Here is an 18,955-nt window from a genome sequence, read left to right as displayed (position 1 = left end):
TCGGCCTGAGATGTGCAGTTGTTCCAGAGAGACACACATAGAATAGGTGAGATCGATTCCATTTGCCATCTTTGCTGCATTGCTTCTCCTGGTAGGGAGAGATATTACCTTAGCAGAATCATACAACTTTCCCCTTGACAAGCAGTGCGTGATGGTGGGCCATATGCTGAGTGGCTCTATTGCCCATTATTCATCCTTTATCACCAAAGGACATCTGCTAAGACCCACATTCCTGAACATTTTGAACCATTTCATAAAGAAGAGTATTTACATTGCAGGCCTATGCATTTCCTTTGTCTAAGATGGAGAGTGGGGAAAAATCTGAATAGATGCCAATAATAAATGATCTTGATGGTCACACACCAGGCATGCATGTTCACAATCGTGGAGCCTTTGGCTCAGAGGGAGAAGAAGGCAGGGACCTCTGATGAATGTATAAGAAGGAGAAAAGAAGTAGAAAAGCAGAAGGGAACCTGAGAAGGACACTGCAGGTGTTCTCACCTTCTTAGAAGTTCTGCTTTACAAATCCAACTTTTGGATCTTCCTGGTTTATTGATCCTCTTCTATTGACCATAGTTTCCTGACTAGGCAGAGTCATTTTTTCTATATTTTGTGTTTTATTTTATTTTTTTACAAAAATTTTATCCCAGAAAAATGTAAACATATATAAAAGTCTGTTATGACTCCACTTCAACCATGATCAGCTTATTAGTCAAATTTCTTTTAGCTCTACAAAATTCCTACTCTCCATGTCCGTTGGATAATAGTTAGCAAATCCCCAAATATCATATCATTTATCTGTATTACAGTATGTAACTCTAAAATTCAGAAGACTCTTTTAAAAAGATTACCATGCTATGATCATTTTTAAAAACTTGAACAATGCTTCCAGAATAGCATCAACTAATTAATCAATATCAAAATATCTGTTTCATATTTTTTTACATTAAAATCACTGTTAACACCAGAGTTAAACATGCCCCGACTAACAATAAGTAGCACTTATTGAGCTCTTATCATAGAAAATTTATACTGGCCTAAATGCTTCACACCCTGGTGGCTCAGACAGTAAAGAATCTGCCTGCAATGCCAGAGACCTGGGTTCGATCCCTGGGATGGGAAGATTGTGTGGAAAAGGGACACGGCTACCCACTCCAGTATTCTTGCCTGGAGAATTTCATGGACAGAGGAGCCTAGTGAGCTACAGTCCATGGGGTTGCAAAGAGTCAGACACGACTGATCGACAACCACCACCACCACAAGAAATGCGTTACAAAATTCTATTCTTCAGTCCTTAAAATATCTCTTTTATTGGTCGCATTTTACAAATGCAAAAACTGATGCTCAGAAAAGTGAATTGCCCAAGGTCACACAGTGAGCGTACTGGTCCTCTGTCAGTTTGTTTTCAGCTCCACGTCTCACCTGTGCCCCTCTGCCCTGCAAGGCAGGAAACTACATCTCCCACGCTCCCTTGGTGATGATTCCTGGTAACACTGGCCAGTTGGAGCTACTAGAGGTACTAGCGAAAGAGTGGAAAGGGTGGAGGGGGCCCCGAGGGGAGAACTGGAGAATGCCTCCCTGCCATCATGACTCTGCTCAGGCAGCTGCATCTCCTTCTGGATTCTGTCTTCCTTGGACGGTTCCTCCCTCCAGGGCCTGAGTTCTCACTAAGTTGCCTCTGCTGCTGCGGTTCCATCTCCAGCTGGATGGCCTTGGCTTCTGGGCTCTGGTAACAACATTTACTTCCGGGTGTCACTCCAATTTCAGAAACCATTACTGGGGTTTCTTTCCATTGCTTTGTATCTCTTGCTGTAGACTGAACTGTGTCCCTTCCAGATTCACCCGTTGAAGCCTTAACCCCTTGTATTCAGTGATAGGGGCTTTAGGGAAGTAATTAAGGTTAAATGAGCCATAAATGAGTGTGTGCTGAGTTGCTCAGCGCTCAGGACTCTTTGAGACCTCACCGACTGTAGCCTAGAAGACTCCTCCACCCGTGGGATTTCCCAGGCAAGAATACTGGAGTGGGTTGCCATTTCCCCCTCGAGGCCAGAAGAGTGGGGCGCTGATCTGATTGAATCAGAATCCTTAAAGAAGAGACACAGACGTGGAGAATGGGTGTTTGGACTCTGGGCGGAAAAGGGAGGGTGGGATGAATCTGAATCAGGAGAGTGGCGTTGACATATATACACCACGTGTATAAAATGAACAGCTCATGGGAAGGCGCTGGGTAGCACAGGGAGCTCAGTTCAATGTTCTGTGGGGACCTGGATGGGTGAGATGGAGGGGTGGGAAGGAAATCCGAGAGGGAGAGGGTATATGTATACATATACCTGATTCACTTCATTGTACAGCAGAGACTAACATAATTGTAAAGGAATTATATTCCAATTAAAAAAAAAGAGAAGAGACAGGAAAAGGCTGTCTCTCTCCTGCCTGTAAGGGAGAAAGTGACTTCTTTAAGGAAACCAGGAAGGGAGATCTCATCAGAACACAATGATGTTGGCATCCTGATCTTGGATTGTCTCTAGAATTGTGAGAAAATAAATTTGTTTTTCAAGCCACCCAGCCTATGCTATGTTGTTATAGCTAATAAACAAGCTGACAGATATATCACGTTTTGCTTCTTTTCTTTACCTCTGGGATGCCATTTTCCTGCATTCAATTCCTGCTTCCTGTTTGAAATCCCTGTGATGTTTTTGTGCTTTTGTGTCCCCCTTCTGGCCCCTGACTCAGAAGTTCAGAGCTGAGATTCCAGCCAAGGTCTGAAAAGACACCAAACTCTGTGCTCTTAATAGCTGTTGCACTTCCTAGATTGTTTTGGTTGTCTATAGAGATTGAGTGGGAAGGGCAAGTAAATAGTATGAAGCCAAAGTTCTGTGTGGGCTTCCCTGGTGACTCAGAGGTAAAGAATCTGCCTGCAATGCAGGAGACACATTCAGGAGACACAGATTTGATCTGAAGGGTTGAGAAGATCCGCTGGAGAAGGAAATGGCAATCCATTCCAGTATCCTTGCCTAGGAAATCCCACCAACAGGTGAGTCTGATCAGCTACAGTTCTTGGGGTCACAAAAGAGTAGGACATGATTTAGCAACTAACAATAACAGAGGCTTTGTGTGGCCAGTGTCACCAAAACAGATGGAAATGGGAAAAAAGTTTCAAGTTTTCAGAGGCTTCCATATGACCTTTCGGATACCGCTTTTATAGTTACAAGTGGATGTTTGAGGTGGGGGATGTTTGGAGAGGGAATACGTCAGTTAGTGGTCTTGCAGTATCCGAAAGTGATGGCAGGGACTTCCCTGGTGGTCCAGTGGCTAAGACTCTGTGCTCTCAATGCAGAGGGCCAGGGTTTGATCCCTGATCAGGGAATTAGTTTTGGTGCAGCCAACTGAATAAATAGGTATTAAAAAAAAAATAAAGTGGCAGCAAAAGGGGCAGGGGTATTGTATGCACACTACCTGGGATGTATTCCTTTCCACTTCATGAGATCTATCCCGCAATGACATGTTAAGTCTGGAGCTGCATGGCATGTTAGCTTGGCGGTGAATTATGTATTTTTTCCTTTTCTGAGAGCACATAGTATTTTGAATGTTAATGTGGACAAAGGACACATTTTTAATGTTATTTACTTTTCTCATTCTTTGTCAAGTCTTTCTCCTTTTTCCATCAAGTTTACTTCTTTCTACCAAATTGGTGGAGAAGGTAGATACTTTGGGAGCTTTCACTTTTCCTCCCTGGATCTTATATGTTGCATCTCTTAATGTGGATATTGAGATCCACGTGTCTTCCTGTTCCTGAGAGCTGTAAGCATGTTTCTCACTAAGAATATGAGCCAAAGCAACTTACTAATTGCTAATGAGAAAGTGATCACTTTAGAAACACTGGTGGCTGTTCATGGGTGGCTGATGAATAAAAAACAGGCATCAGCTCTCCAAATGTCATAGACACATAATTTGCGTCTAGTTATAATGGCCAAGGGAATGAGCTCAGTGGATGGAGGGAAACTGCTTTCACAGCAACATGGTGATTATTAAGCTGGACAATAATGCCCAGCAAAGAGAAATTCCCTCTCAAGCTATGACAGTAACAGATTATGGCGGGTGGGATGTGGAAGTGACATATCCAAATTTGTCCAAATTTCTAACAAGTTATATTCAAGGTACACTTTACTAGAACCATGCAAAACTAACTAGATGCATGGAAATAATTTCATTTGGTACTTACTCATCTCCCCACAACACCTGCCCCCCAAAACAAAGCTATAGGCCTAAGGGCCTAAATTCCAATGGTCTTTAGAATGATCACCGTCCTCTTAAGTATTATTTTTAAAAAGGGTTTTTGACCAAGTCACCTATTAATTTTTAAAACTATGCTCCCTTCTAAGACAACATTGACTCACAGAAATGACTTAAGGAGTATTACCGAAAACTAGTAATTTATTTAAGATATGATGTGATGATTTTCAAGTGATCTCAAATAAGAAATTGAAGAGAACCCTGAGAACTTTGCACTATGCTGTTGAGCACAATCAACATGGATATGGGGATTTAAAGTTGCCTTCATAGGCCTAGTGCAAAATTGTTTCTCTCTCCTGCTCTCAATATTGTTTTGAATAATTTGCATCAAGAAAAATTTAAGCCCCATGATTATGTAGGTGGATTATTGGTTGTCTAAGTAATTTCTGTAGTTTATTGCAGTGCAAAATGCAATTATTTTCCACCCCAGTTTTCTATATGAACAGTAAATATATTATACAATGTATTATCAGAATACACTGAAGAAGAAATATATGTGCATGTGAGTACATATCTATATTGTGTGCTTATTTTTGTTAACTCATTGCAATGCAGTCTGTATTGAAATAATATGTAAGGAAACTAATGTTCTATTTGATATCTTCAAATTAAGTAAATTCTACACCTATAGCTTTGATTCAATTTTAAATTCAATTCATTCAACAAATGATTTTGACAAGCTACTATGTACTTGTTACAATGCTAGGCACTTTCTACAGATATTATCTCATTTAATAACCTGAGGAGCCATTTATAAAAAATTTTTTATTTATTTATCTGGCTGTGTCAAGTCTTAGTTGTGGTAGGCCAGATCTTCATTTGTGACGTGCAAACTCTTAGTTGCTGTATGTAGGCTCTAGTTCCCCAGCAAGAGGTAGAGCCTGGGCCCCCTGCATCAGGAGTATGGATTCTTAGCCACCTGACCACGGGAAGTCCCTCAGCAGCCCTTTGAAGTATGCTAGTGCCCGTATATTACAGATAGGAAAGTGAAAGCTGTCTTAGTTTGGTCTGCTTTAACAAAATTTCAAAGACTTGAGTGGCTTACAAACAACAGAAATTTATTTCTCACAGCTCTGGAGGCTGGAAAGTCCAAGGTCAAGGCCTCCTGATTCTGTGTCTGGTGAAAGCCCATATCCTGGTTCATAGATGACTGTCTTCTCAATGCTCTCATGTGGTGGAAGGAGCAAGGGAACTCTCTGGGGTCTCTTTAACAAGGTCACTAATCCCATTCATGAGGGCCCCACTCTCATGATCTCATCATCTCATACTGGCCCCACATCCAAAGGAACACAAACTTCACAAACATATTATATATATGTATGTTAATATATATAATATGTATATTATATAATATCTATATTATATATTAATAAATTAGTATATTTTACACATTAATAATATAGTGGACCCACAACACACAATTTTACTTTTCTGTTGACTCAGTGTGTCTGCAAAAGCTCTACACTTCTAAGGGCAGAGGAGCCCTGGAAGTCGATGAGTTTTGTGTTGACTGGATAAAATAATTCACTTAAAAATAGCTCCTCTTTTCCTTTGGGCCAATTATATAAACCACTAAGAAAAAATAACTTGCTCCAAACTGGAACGACCAACCTATTTGTTGTGGAAATGAATATCCCAGTGTTTTAATACTGTCTCTGCAATGACTGGCAATAGAAGGCGGTGCTAGAAATAACACTTTCCTTTTCCATTGACTATTAAAGTTACCAGGAGAAAGTGGCTGCCACATTTTTGTACACTGCAAGCTGTTGTGGTAGAAAGAATCACCACTTATGTTGTATCTGGATGTTTTCCTCTTCTCATGATGCAAAGAGTGCCATTGCATCATTTTTATTTAATGTGAGGAGATTTGTAAGCATATTAAATGAAAGATGCATGACATAGATCTATTTTCTTTCTTTCAAGCTGGAAAGAAAAAAAGAATGCAGTAAATCCTCCTTATAAATTGAGATGGCCATGATGGATGGGTTTGAGGGGCAATGTAATAGCACAGGGGGTTAAGAATATGTGCTCTGGACATAGACAATGGGATTGTGGACACTGTGGGGGGAAGGACAGGGTGGAACAAATTGAGAAAGTAGCACTGATGTATATATCCTACCGTGTGTAAATCAGATGGCTATTTAGAAGCTGCTGCATAGCACATAGAGCTCAGCTCAGTGCTCTGTGATGGCCTAGAGGCGTGGGATGGGGGGTGAGGGGTGGGAGGGAGGCTCAAGAAGGAGGATATGTGGACTTCCCTGGTGATCCTGCAGTTAAGACACTGTGCTTCCACTGCAAGAGGCACGGATTGGATCCCTAGTCAGGAAACTAAGATCCCACATGCTACACAGTGTGCTCAATTCTTTTTTTTTTTTTTTAAAGAGGGAGGCTATATATACACACACACTTACAGCTGATTCACTGTTGTGCTATGGCAGAAACTGCCACAATGTTGTAAAGCAATTATCCACCCAAAATAAAGAGAATATATGCTCTGGAGCTGGACTATGTGGGTTTTCTCTTTTAGCTGTGTAACCTAAAGAAAGCTTAAAAAGAAAATCTGTGCTTCAGTTTCCTCATGTTTGAAGATTGAGGGCTAATTAATCAGCTTTAGGACTTCTTACAAGCCTTAAAACAAAATAGTATCTCTAAGGTAATTTACTGGAAAAGTAGAAATCCTGTTTTCAGTGGCTTGATGTCTCTGCAGCCAGGGACTGACTATAGGCAGAGAAAAGATATTTTAATTTCCTAATAAATTGAAAGTTTGTGTCTAGTTTTGAATAGAGCCTCTCCCTGTCACTGAACATAATTGGAAACATGAATTTCAAATTGCTTTCTCAAAAATAGCAGTGCGATAATTGACATTGACAACAGAATTAGTGAATTCTTCAAGGTGAGATCATTGTATACCCAAGTCATGGGTGTGTGTGCTCAATCATGTCCAACTCTTTGCAACCCCGTGGACTGTAGCTCACCAGGCTCCTCTGTCCATGGAATTTTCCAGGTAAGAATTTTCCAAGAGTAGATTCCAATTTCCTACTTCAGGGGATCTTTCTGATCCAGGGATCGAATCCACATCTCTTACGTCTCCTGCATTAATTCTTTACCCTTGAAGCACCAGGGAAGCCCCTTACCCGAGCCATAGTCCACAGTAAAATATTCATTAAATTTAGGAATCAACCGAGCAATTTGATATTTAGAAATGTCTTCTTGGCTTATCAAGGATATGCTGTTCTCTTATTTTTAAAGAGGGCAAAACAATGGTCTGTCTTTTGGAATACTTAGAAATATTATTAAATTTTTTCCTTATCAGGAAAGAAAATGAGATGATTAAAAATAAAATTATGAGCTGAAGGAATGTGTCTAGTGTTGACCTTTGGGTGGGTGGACGGGTGTTTGTTGATTGATCCTGTCATTTTTAGACAGCATATGCTACCCAAAGGGGTGCCTAAACTCACGAGGTAGCACTGTTATGAGAATTTTAGGTGTAGACAGATGAAGATTTTTATAGCAGTGGCTATGTATTTTGCAGGTATTTTAAAATTCAAGTAGCCTCTTCTATAGTGAATGCTATGTTGCTTCAAGTTGTGTCCGACTCTTTCTGACCCTCAGTTCTGTAGCCCACCAGGCTCCTCTGTCCGTGGAATTCTTCAGGCAAGAATACTGGAGTGGGTTGCTGTGCCCTCCTGCAGGGGTTCTTACCAACCCAGGGATCAAACCCAAGTCTCTTATGTCTCCTGCACTGGCGGGTGGGTTCGTAACCACTAGCGCCACCTGGGAAGCCCAGCCCAGCCCAGAATTCTCTACATATATATATACTTGGCTCAGTCGTGTCTGACTCTTTGCGACTCCATGGACTGTAGTCCACAAGGCTCCTCTGTCCATGGGCTTCTCCAGGAAAGAATCCTGGAGTGGGTAGCCACTCCCTTCTCCAGGGGATCTTCCCGACCCTCCCACATTGCAGACGGATTCCTTACCATTTGAGCCACCAGCCGAGGCCCTATTCCTACTTCAGGCAGCAGCTCCCAGACTTTTCTATGGGGAAAACTGCTGTCAGTCTTGATGGGGCTGTCAATCAAAGTGCTTCTTCCCCTGCTGGTCAAATGTATGCTGTTTTTCTGACTTTCCAAAGAAGTGACAAAGTCTCAAGTTTCATTAGCCATGTGACTGCCTGATGATTTCTGCTATCTCCATTCCTGGAACTGTCCTTCCCTCCAACTGCCTCTTTGACTTATCCCTCCATCCTAGAATTTATGCTGCATTTTTCCAGTATACTCTTTTCAATGTGTAAAATTCTACGTAACTAGAGTAAGTTTTCCTGATTACACTGAAAAATTCTGTTTCACTTTGGATGTTATTGCTTTAGAAAAAGGATTGTATTAACGTAAAACATGGTGGTTTTAAAGAAAAAATATGTAACTGAGTAATAGTACGCATAATATGCAGAAATAGCAAACATTGTGAGGACTGGTAAAGGACTGATGATTGGAAAACATCATTACAGTTATTTACATTAGCAATGTAATACATTAGATGTATTCTGGGATTAAAACTGAGATATCTTGGAAAGCCATTAAAGAGATCATCCTGGATTGTATTATTGGGATGATTCTTATTGATAAGAAAGACTTGGAACAAATATGTTTTTAGTGGTTTTAAAGGTTTATGACAGATATATTTTGAAAAGGGTGTGGTATTATTTCCATGGTCAAGATCAGACCTTAAATTTTTTCAAATTTAATTTTTATTTTTTTCCCAGGATTTAACCTCCCACCCCACCCCCAAACTAAAAACATTTACTGCTCATATCAGAGAGTCCTGTTTTACTTTTTCTAGGTGGAGTGGGGCATAATTTTCCCCAATTAGAAAAACACTGAAAGTATAAACCTCTATTGACCAAATTAAGAATCAGTGCTGCAGATAAGCATGTGTGTGTACCAGAATCATGCATTTGAGGCTGGGTGTTTCCTGTTAAGACTATTAGAGGTTCCAGTCCTGCTTCTTCTGAACACATTTATATAAACGCAGTGAAGTCCTTTTGCCCCAACTCCAAGGAGCAAGTTAAGACTCTTTTCTTGCCTCTCCTACCTTGAGGTTTTCTGGGTTCCATCAGAACACCTGAAGATGGAAGACTTCCATGCCCCTATTTTAACCTTTATACAGATGCTTTTTTCAGCAGTTTTTCCAGTAACCACTCTTAGGGAAATAGTGATGAGAAATGCAAGTCGTTCATAAGTGAAAGTGAAGTCTCTCAGTCATGTCCGACTCTTTGCGACCACATGGACTGTAACCTACCAGGTCCCTCTGTCCATGGGATTTTCCAGGCAAGAATACTGGAGTGGGGTGCCATTTCCTTCTCCAGGGGATCTTCCCAACCCAGGGACTGAACCCAGGTCTCCTGGACTGTAGGCAGACGCTTTACCGTCTGAGCCACCAGGGAAGTCATAAGCCCCCCAAATATTCTGCTTTAGGGAAGGAAGGGTCAGGCAGGGGAGAATTCACTTCAAAATGACACGACCTGAAGCAATTGAATATGTTTCCAATATGACCTTTATTGAGCAAGTACTGCTGTGACGTTTAACATCAATCAACTAAAAGTTGCAAACTGTGCATGTCAACGAGGTTCTCCCATGAACAAAAGTCCTTTTTAAATGCACCAGTGAGGTAAACATAATTATTCATATATAGCTTTCTTAAGGCTAAGAGAGTTCTGTGTTTCATTTATTATTTTTGGCTCAGTTGGTTCTTTGCATAATACACCTCAAGACATTCCCCGAGTGCCCCCCTTCCAACAGCTTAGGAAATTGGCCAATTCCCCAGGTACATACAGTTATCATGCATTTGAATCACCCAAAGACTGGGGGTGGGGAGCACCCTGAGCTTGCATGCAGGTCCCTCATATTGCACAAAGTAAAATACAATGTCTGGAGCCCCCATGGGAGAACCCGTTCTGTTTTGAAGCTGTCAATCACATGCATTTTTGAAATTGTCATATGGCTTAACCTTTTGCGATGGACTCAAATATTAGTCACTGTGGGTGACTTCCTTTACTATGGCGTGTGAAGTGACTTTCTCTACCTTTTTAGTAGACACTAGTTTCTCCTCAAAGGTCTCTTCATGCTCTTCGACCTTTTGAGTGACGGTTACAGATTTGGTGATATACTTGGTAGCACCATCTCCCCCCTCACTGGTGATTTTTTCTATCATTTTGGTTACCATCACTTTCTCCTCACTTTTGTCACCGCCCTTCTTTTCATCCGCTGGGCTCACGTCGAGCCCGTTGGTGACCACTCCTTTCTCCTCTTCTCCCCCACTGCCTTTCTCCTTGGTTTCCTGTTCTTCCTCCTTCCCCTCCACCTCCCCATTGATGGCTATGTCTTCCTTCCTGGATTCCTTCAAACCTCCCTCCTCCTTCCCTCCCACCTCTTCCACTTTCTCCTTCTCCTTCTCTTTCTCCTGTGGCTTCTCCTCCTCTTTGGCTTCCTTCTCGGGGCTCACCTTTACTGGCTTGGCGGGCACCTCCTCCTTCACGGGGGACTCCGCCTTCACTGGGGACTCAGCCTTCTTCTCTGGCACATCCTTTGGCTTCTCTTCCTTTTTCTCTACCTTCTCTTCCTTGGGAGATGCCTTGGCTTCTTCTTTCTTTTCTTCCTCCACCTTCTCTTTCTGTTCTCCTTTCTCAGCTCCAGCTTCTGCTTTGGGTTTCACTTCCTCCACGGGTGATTTTGCTGCTGGGGACTTTGCTGCTGGGGACTTGGCCGGCGGGGATTTTGCCGCTGGGGACTTGGCCTCTGGGGACTTGGCCGGTGGGGATTTTGCAGCTGGGGACTTGGCCTCTGGGGACTTGGCCGGCGGGGATTTTGCAGCTGGGGACTTGGCCTCTGGGGACTTGGCCGGCGGGGATTTTGCCGCTGGGGACTTGGCCTCTGGGGACTTGGCCAGTGGGGACTTGGGCACCGGGGACTTGGCTTTCTCCGGCTTCTCCACCTTGGCTTCTGCCACCAGCTCCTCCTTTGGAGCCACTTCTTCGGCCTTTTCCTCCGTTTTCTTTTCCTCCTTAGCTTCGGCGGCTTCCTCTCCTTCCCCCTCAGCCTCTGTTTCTCCTTCCTCTTCTTTTTCACTAGAAACTTCCTTCTCAGATCCTCCTTCCTCGGCTTGGTCTGACTTAGCGGCCTCCTCTTCCTCTTCCTCTTCCTCTTGGCCCTCTTCCTCCTCCTTTTCTGCTTCCTCTTCTTTAAGTTCCGGTGCAGCAGCTTTCACTGGAGACTTTTTGGCAGCGACAACTTCTTCTTCAGCTGCTTCTTTCTCCTCCTTTTCTTCAGCCTCCTCTTCCTTGACCTCCTCTTTCATGGAAACGGCCAATTCCTCGGTAATGGCCGTCAGGGCTTCTTCCATTTCTGATTTCTCATCTTCCACCTTGGTTTCCTCAATGATCTCCTCAACAAATTTGTGTTGGACCTTTAGCTTGGGAGCCTCTACCTTGGTTTTCTGAATCTTACTGGATATGGCGATCGAGGGCTGTCGGTGTGTATACAGCGGCCCAGTGATGCTTCCTGCGAATGTGCTAAATCTGGTCTCCTCACCCTCCAGGAGTTTCCTAGGGAGAGAGTCAAAGAAGACAAAAGGTAATTAAAATCTCATTGGGCCTTGTGACCTTCATTACAGTATGTGTAAGGTGGTGGATACCTTTGAATAAATAGAATCACATGACGTAATACTTGTTATCATTTCACCAGTCCATTGCGTCATATTCAATGACAGAGAAGGATCTTCAGGGACAATCAGCCAATCGCCCAGTGCAGTAACTAACCACACCCAGCAGTCCACTCCCTACACCTAATTGCTAACCCTCAGCTCTGCCGAAGTCTCCTTTGCTGCAACATGAATATGCTGATAAGCTCCCCAGAGGCCCCCCAAAGGCCCCTTAAAGTCACCTTTAGAGCATTTGGACTTTCACGCGTTTATGAAACGTCTTTTAACAAATGTTCAAAAAATTTACAAAGCTATTTAGAATACATCAGAATTCAGTCTATATATGTCATAGCTAGGTGATAATATATATGTATTCTATAAATTAGTCTGTAATTTTAATCATTAAGTGCCTATTTTATATAATTTTTCACCTTTCCTGAAAACTTAGATGACTCTGAGTGCAATTTATTCTTGTAATACGAATGACTTTATCAGGGAAAATAAAACTGTTCAGCCGAGAATTTCCACCTATGAACTTAATCAACAGCAAGGTGACATCAGTTTATATATATATATAAATCTCTCCTTCTCTGGATGTCTATCTATCTAGATCTAGAAATAGCAGTCTGAATAAAAAGTATATATTCTACCAATCATATTTATTCCCAGCCAGATGATGGCAATAGTAAGCTGTGACTGAGAAAGAGATAAATGAAATGTCCTGGTGTTTGTCCTTGACATTATAAAGTTGAAAAATTGAAAGCACTAGAGAAAAATATTTAAAAAAAATTAAAATTGTTTTTGTTTCAAATATTCAGAAAGCATTTTTCACTAAAATAAAAAAGGTTAAGCATAAGCACTGAAATTAATCGCCGCTCTCCCTCAAAACACTTTTTATTCAAATGGATTCGTTTAACTGTTTACTTTTTTTTAAGCTGCATAAAAGTTGCAATTTTTTAGAGTAACTACTTATTAATTAGAAAAGAAAACCAGGCACTGAGTTAAGACTCCTGCAACCTACTTGCTTTAACTCAAGTGGTGAAGGTTATGCCAACATGGCCCCTGCACTGCGGCTAGTACTTCGGCCACGTCCGCAGTGAGCAGCCTACCTGTACGCGGCGATCTCAATATCCAGAGCCATCTTGACGTTGAGGAGATCCTGGTATTCTCGCAGATGACGAGCCATTTCCCACTTGGTGCCCCGAAGCTCATTTTCCAGCTGCTGGATGGTGTCCTGAAACCGACACGGCCAAAAACTCATCCTTCCAAACAGCCACTTCTTTCGCAAAACACTTGCTACCCCCTCCAGCTTCCTCCCCTCCCTCGACTCCCTCCAGCTTGGCGTACTTCGGGTACAATTCCCAGACCCCGTCCCCGCTTAAAACAAAAATCTAAGGAATTCACAAACAAACACAATCAATAAGACAATTAGACGTTTCCTGGGCATGTCGCGCACTAGGACCAGTGGATCTAGAACGTCTCAGCAGGAAACAAACATCCATGGGGAAACCCCACGGCTGATTTGGCCCTTCCCATCTGAGCCCTTTGGGCTGAAATCAATTTTGGGAATTCTTCCGATCGCAGCTGGAAAAGTTGAGAATACATGAGTTTCTTCACGCCTCTCCTAAAGTTGCTGCTTTATCAACTACCCCAATGTATACTTCCTACTTGAAATTCGCAAGCGTGCAAAATTAGAACTTCCGAGGAAAAGAAGCACGTTTTGGAAAAGGCCAAGGCTCTTAGAGCTGGGGATGGTGTGCGGGGGGAGGGGCGCGGAGGGGATGCGAAGGGGCGAGGAAGCTTTGAGCTTCCAACTTGGTTTTGCGGCGCGCGCGCGCGCGCGCACGGGCCAGCGGCCGCTAGGGAGCGCGGCGGAGAGCTCGGCGGGGCGCGGGCCTGAGTGTCGGGGGCGCGCGGCGCTGGCGCTGGCGCAGGCTGGCCGCGCAGCCGCGGTTCCTACCTGGTAGCTGCTAAGGTCGTGGTTGTGGCGCTCCTCAATGTCGCTGAGCTGCCGCTCCAGGGACTCCTTGGTGCCGCGCACTGACTCGAGCTCGATGCTCTTGGACTGCAGCTGGCGCCGGTACTCGGCGATCTCTTCCTTGGCGGAGCGGATGGCTTCCTTGTTCTGCTCGGCCGCCTCGGTGAGCTTGGCGTAGCGGCACTTAAACCACTCTTCGGCCTGGTGCATGTTCTGGTCGGAGTGACACTCGAGCTGGGAGCGGATCTCTTTCAGCGCCGTCGAGATGTCCGTCTTCAGGTAGTCTTTGCGCTCCACGGTGATGTGTGACGCTTGGATCTGGGCCAGCAGGTCGGCCACCTCCTCCTCGTGATTGCTCCGCAGGAAGGCCACCTCATCCTGCAGCGACTGCACCTTCTTGTCCAGCTCCACCTTGACCAGCGACGACTCCTCGATGTCTTTGCGCAGCGCGCGGATGGCCGCCTCCGTGTCGTCGCGCAGCCGTGCCTCCTCCTCGAAGCGCTCCTTGAGCCGGTGGATGTCCTCTTCCAGGTGGTCCGAGTCCAGCTGAACCTGCGCCTTCTCGTGGTTCACCATCTCCAGGGTGGCGCGCAGCTCGCGGATTTCCTGGTCGTACGCGTCGCCCAGCTGGGCGTGCGAGGCCTGCTTCTGCCGCAGCGCCTGGATCTCCGCCTCGATCTCCTTGTTTTGCTGCTCCAGGTAGTGGACCTTCTCGATGTAGCCCGCGAAGCGGTCGTTCAGGCCCTGCAGCTGCTCCTTCTCGTTGGAGCGGGACAGCTTGTAGTCGCCGCCCGGCCCAGAACCGCCGTTAAGCAGAGACGAGGACTGGCTGAAGTCGAGGCTGCTCTCGGCCGAGCTGAGCATGGCGGAGCTGTAGGCGAGGCGCGGGGCCAGCGCGCTGCGCTTGTAGGAGGAGGACACGGTGCTGGGTGAGCCGCGGGACCACGACTGCGAGCGGAAGCCGCTGGACGGGGAGCCGCTAATGCGGCTGAAGCTCGAGCGGGTCTCGGTCACCCGCCGGTAGGCGGACGGGTTGCCCAGCGAGTCCAACGTGTAGCTCATCTTGGAGGCCTCGGGGCGTGTGGCTGTCACAGCGTTCTGCTGGCCTCGCCGCAGCCCATTTATAGCCGCGGCGGCTGGTCCCCGGGCCAGGGCCCCGCCCCGTGGAGGCGGCGGCCGAGAAGGCGGGGACTGCGGGCACCCGGCCGGGAGAGGGGGGAGGATGGGGGGTGAAGAGAGCCCAGCAGTGATTCAGCGCCCGCTCCACGTGGGCCCAGCCGCATCGGACCCTGGACTTCGCTGCCTTGGGCCCGACCCCTCCCCCCAGCTCTTCTTTCGGCGCCAGACCACCTGTCTCTCCCCGCAGGCCTCCTCTCCATTTCTCTTCACCTTCAGATTGCATTTTACACCCTCGGTGGGAAATTCACCCAAAGTCCTTTCTTTGTGTAGTCACTCTTCCGCCGTTCGGGCAGCTTTTCTAAAGACCCCCTGGCCACTTTGTGGGTTTTTTTTTCCCCCTTCTGCACTCTTATCCTTACACTTTTCTTTTGTCTTTTCTCTATTACTTTTCTCTTTACCCATATTCTGTGCTTAATCACTTCCCCCTGTTTTTGGCATCTCTTCGCCCTCCCACTTTAAGCCTTCTTTAGCTCCACTCACTCCTCCCGTCTTGCAGAGCCCCTTCCTCCTGGACCTTCCCCCCCCACCAGCCTTTCCCCCCCGCCGCCTCCCTCCTCCCCTCCCCCTTCGTCCCGCCCCTCCTCCAGCCTCGTCGCCCCTCGCCTCCCTCCCCTTCCCCCACTCCCTGCCTTAAAGCAGCCCGAGATGAGCACAGGCCCCGAGTTGGGCCTAGAAGAGAAAAACAAAAAGACTTTGAGGAACGGTCAGCCTGCAGTCTTCGGGAAGGGGACAAAGCGGATGGGCTGGGGTATTTACTTGTATTAAAAGTGGGATAAGGCGCTGCATTCTGCTTAACGTTTGGGGGACGTCCGCAGCTTCCGCAGGGGCAGAAGGTAAGGCGCTTGTGTTCGCTATGGCGCCGGCAGCACCAAGGACAGCGCCCAGCTCGGCTTGCTGGAAGATTCAGCCACTCTGGGGGGTTGTCGCCCAGCGTTGCTAGTCTGCTTAGGTTGGCGGGGGTTTCCTCCCTGCTTTCTATAGTAGTAAATACGGTTAAAAGCCAGTTCGTAGTGACTCTGTTTGAAGGAGCCAAATTGGGATCGCACGCAAAGATCTCTCTGCAATGCAGGGTTGGCACAGAACAGACTGCAGATTTGAAAACAAAATTTTTTAAAGTCAGGTAACGGAGATAATATACTTGTAGCCAAGTTTGAGTTTTCTAACATATGATGGAAGCAGGAAATCAAGACATACAGGACTTGAAATTTGAAGATCAAGTACCTCTTGGAAAGGGGAATTTGAGATGAAATCTGTTGAGTTGAAAAGTCCAGGGAAATATAGTTTATGATGAGTTTGAACAGAAGCAATTGCCTTGTCATCCTCTGTTCAGTACTCCCTGTATGTAACTGCCATGACTGAAAAGCACTGAGTTAATTTCAGATTAATTGGAAAGTTCCCAAACAGATTCACCACAACTTTGAATAAAACCAGATTTTTTTTCCTTACATTTAGATTTTAGTGACTGATTTGCAATAGATTATCTATATTTTTAAACATGTTTACTTAAATAAGAAACCTACACAGACTTCCTGATGTCTGGTGCACTGCTAGCTGTTAAAATGTTCCTTTATTTTGCATTGTGCTTTGGGGGTAATTCAGAGTAAAAAAAAGTTCAGAATACTGCAAGACAAAGTGAAGTCATGCTTGCTGAGACCACAGGCATAAGTGACTGCCTGCTAAATGCTTGCTAAGAGCAAACCCATTGCTTGTGAAAAGTCGAGACCCCAGACTTCAGTGTGTTTTGTTTCACAGCATGCTTTCTCTAGTCCTTGTTTTATTAAGTGATGAGGTCCTTTCGATCAGTAAGTAATCAGAAAAATCTTGGGTTTCTGGAGGTTTTTACTTTTATTAAAAGTAAAATAATTGGTCTTGGTCTTTTTGTATTTTGAAATAGAATGGGTTAATTCAGGGAATTTTTTTTGGCATATTAATGTGAAACTGCAGCACTGCAGGTTCTGTGAGGAGAGGGTGTTCTAGTTTGCTAAGAGAGAGGTTATCTTTCAAGCCAAGAGAGCCTGTGTATCAAGCTGTTGGGAGAGACAGGTGACAGCCGAGTAAAAGGACTGACTTGTGAATATTGCAAGAAGATGTTCTGGCTTCAGAGGGATAAATTAAAAATAAAAGAAAGAGAATTCCCTGTCCTGTAAAGTACTGCCAGTCTCCAGATTGGACTCTGAGAGATGTCATCAGATAAAGCTAAGCACTACTTGTGTAGTAATTATGCCTTATTTATATACTTAGTACTTTCTTATTAAAAGATATGCAAGCCCTTGTTAATTTTGCTGCCGCACATGCCCTGCCAGCACTTTCTGCAGTGAGAGCAAGCGGGTAACCGGCAGGCGGCTGCTGGTAGTTTTCTTTCAGGATTTTGAAAATGAGATGACTCTGCAGAGAGAAATTTACAAAGGAACACAAGTCTAACTCCACAATTAGTCTGCTTTACCTTGTATCTAAGCTGGCTCAGAAACTGTTCAGCTTTTAACTGATGACAGAAGGAAGAAAGCCTTGTATACAAGTGAAATAATGGCTAGCTACCCAGGCTAAGTCCAGTTAGTATCTGCAGCTTAAAATTGTAACTTTAGTATCACAGGAAGTATTGCTCAGTCTGGCCATGAGATAATGCAGAGAATTATAACAGTCACCTTATCAGGGAAAAAATTTCCGTGACTTAAAAAATAATTGTTCTGAGGACCCGCTGGAAACTATACTGTTCTGAGCACAGGAAACAATACTCAGTATTTTCTAATAACCTATAAGGGGAAAGAATCTGAAAAAAATAGATATAATGTATATATAACTGAATCTCTTTGCTGGTACACCTGAAACTAACACAGCATTGTAAATCAACATACTTCAATAAAAATAAATTAATTAATTAAAAAAGATTGATCCAGTTCCAGATTTAGCAAAAAGTTTTATTTTACATCAGACTTTTCACTTTAATCACTCTTTCTGAAGGTGACTCGAAGGTTATGCTGGTCAGTGAATTTAATATATAAACTTTTTAAAAAAAAGTTATGACATTCTTTTTCCCCTCTTTGTCTCATGTTTTTGAAGACCATTGACTACCTTAATATTTTATATAGAAAGAAATGTAAACTTTTGCCTTTTTTACCTTAATGCATTTTTCACCTTACATTTACTAAGGCTATGGAATCTTCTGAAATTATTAACAGGAGAGAAAACAAGCATAAGGATTTATTTGAATTTACAACACTGTTGAGTCTGACAATAATACTTTTATAATTTATTTTAAACAAGAAGTTACATGTGATTTAGATAAAAGACATTTTTAAATGAAATTATATCTGGGTTGCTGTACCAGTAGCTACACTGTATTTTGAATTGATTTCTTTCCATAGAGAAATACACAGCAAGCTATGTGTTCCTTCCATAGGTAAAGTGCAAATGTTGACTTTGTAATTAAGAGATAGCTATTGTGACGTCTTATCTAATGATAATTGAGAAATATTCTTTGCATAAGGGGTTTATTCTTTGGGTCAAAAATAAGGTTAGGAAAATAAGAAGCTGGACATTTTCTTCCTCCTTTGTATATTTTCTTCCATTTTAAAGAATACGTTTTTGAGACACAAAAATTTAAGGAGGATGTGAGAACTGGCCAACAAGCAAGATGCTTCGGATGAAAGACACCACTGTGAAATTGGTGGGCTGAATCTATCTCAGACTAGATGATCTGGACCTTGTCCCAATTTGCTGTGATGTCTTGAATCTTGTCCTTTTGCCTGGAATCTAATTCTAGAACTCATGATAAGTAATTTTTTAAATAAATTGTCCTTTGCTGATTGTTTCAGG

The 18,955-nt window shown here is 43.9% G+C and overlaps 1 protein-coding gene across 1 annotated transcript; it reads right to left on the bottom strand.

The window, feature by feature from the left end:
• Positions 1-10,192: 10,192 nt before the first annotated feature.
• NEFM (neurofilament medium chain) lies at positions 10,193-15,026 on the bottom strand. Its single transcript, XM_065947166.1, has 3 exons — positions 13,946-15,026; positions 13,095-13,219; positions 10,193-11,890 (listed from the first exon to the last, which is right to left on the bottom strand). The coding sequence occupies exons 1-3, from the start codon at positions 15,023-15,025 to the stop codon at positions 10,318-10,320; spliced, it is 2,778 nt and encodes a 925-aa protein (XP_065803238.1). The 5' UTR covers position 15,026; the 3' UTR covers positions 10,193-10,317.
• Between the last annotated feature and the right edge of the window lie 3,929 nt (positions 15,027-18,955).

Source organism: Muntiacus reevesi, chromosome 10, assembly GCF_963930625.1.
Source record: "Muntiacus reevesi chromosome 10, mMunRee1.1, whole genome shotgun sequence".
Taxonomy (NCBI): Eukaryota; Metazoa; Chordata; class Mammalia; order Artiodactyla; family Cervidae; genus Muntiacus; species Muntiacus reevesi.
This window is presented reverse-complemented; position numbering and strand designations above follow the sequence as displayed.

What these genes read in the sequence shown, in the direction of transcription:
- NEFM (XM_065947166.1), bottom strand. Translation starts at nt 15,025, where the DNA reads ATGAGCTACACGTTGGACTCGCTGGGCAACCCGTCCGCCTACCGGCGG. An exon ending in ACGACCTTAGCAGCTACCAG is followed by an intron (nt 13,220 to 13,945) that starts GTAGGAACCGCG and finishes TGTCGGTTTCAG; the next exon opens with GACACCATCCAGCAGCTGGA. An exon ending in ATTGAGATCGCCGCGTACAG is followed by an intron (nt 11,891 to 13,094) that starts GTAGGCTGCTCA and finishes CTCTCTCCCTAG; the next exon opens with GAAACTCCTGGAGGGTGAGG.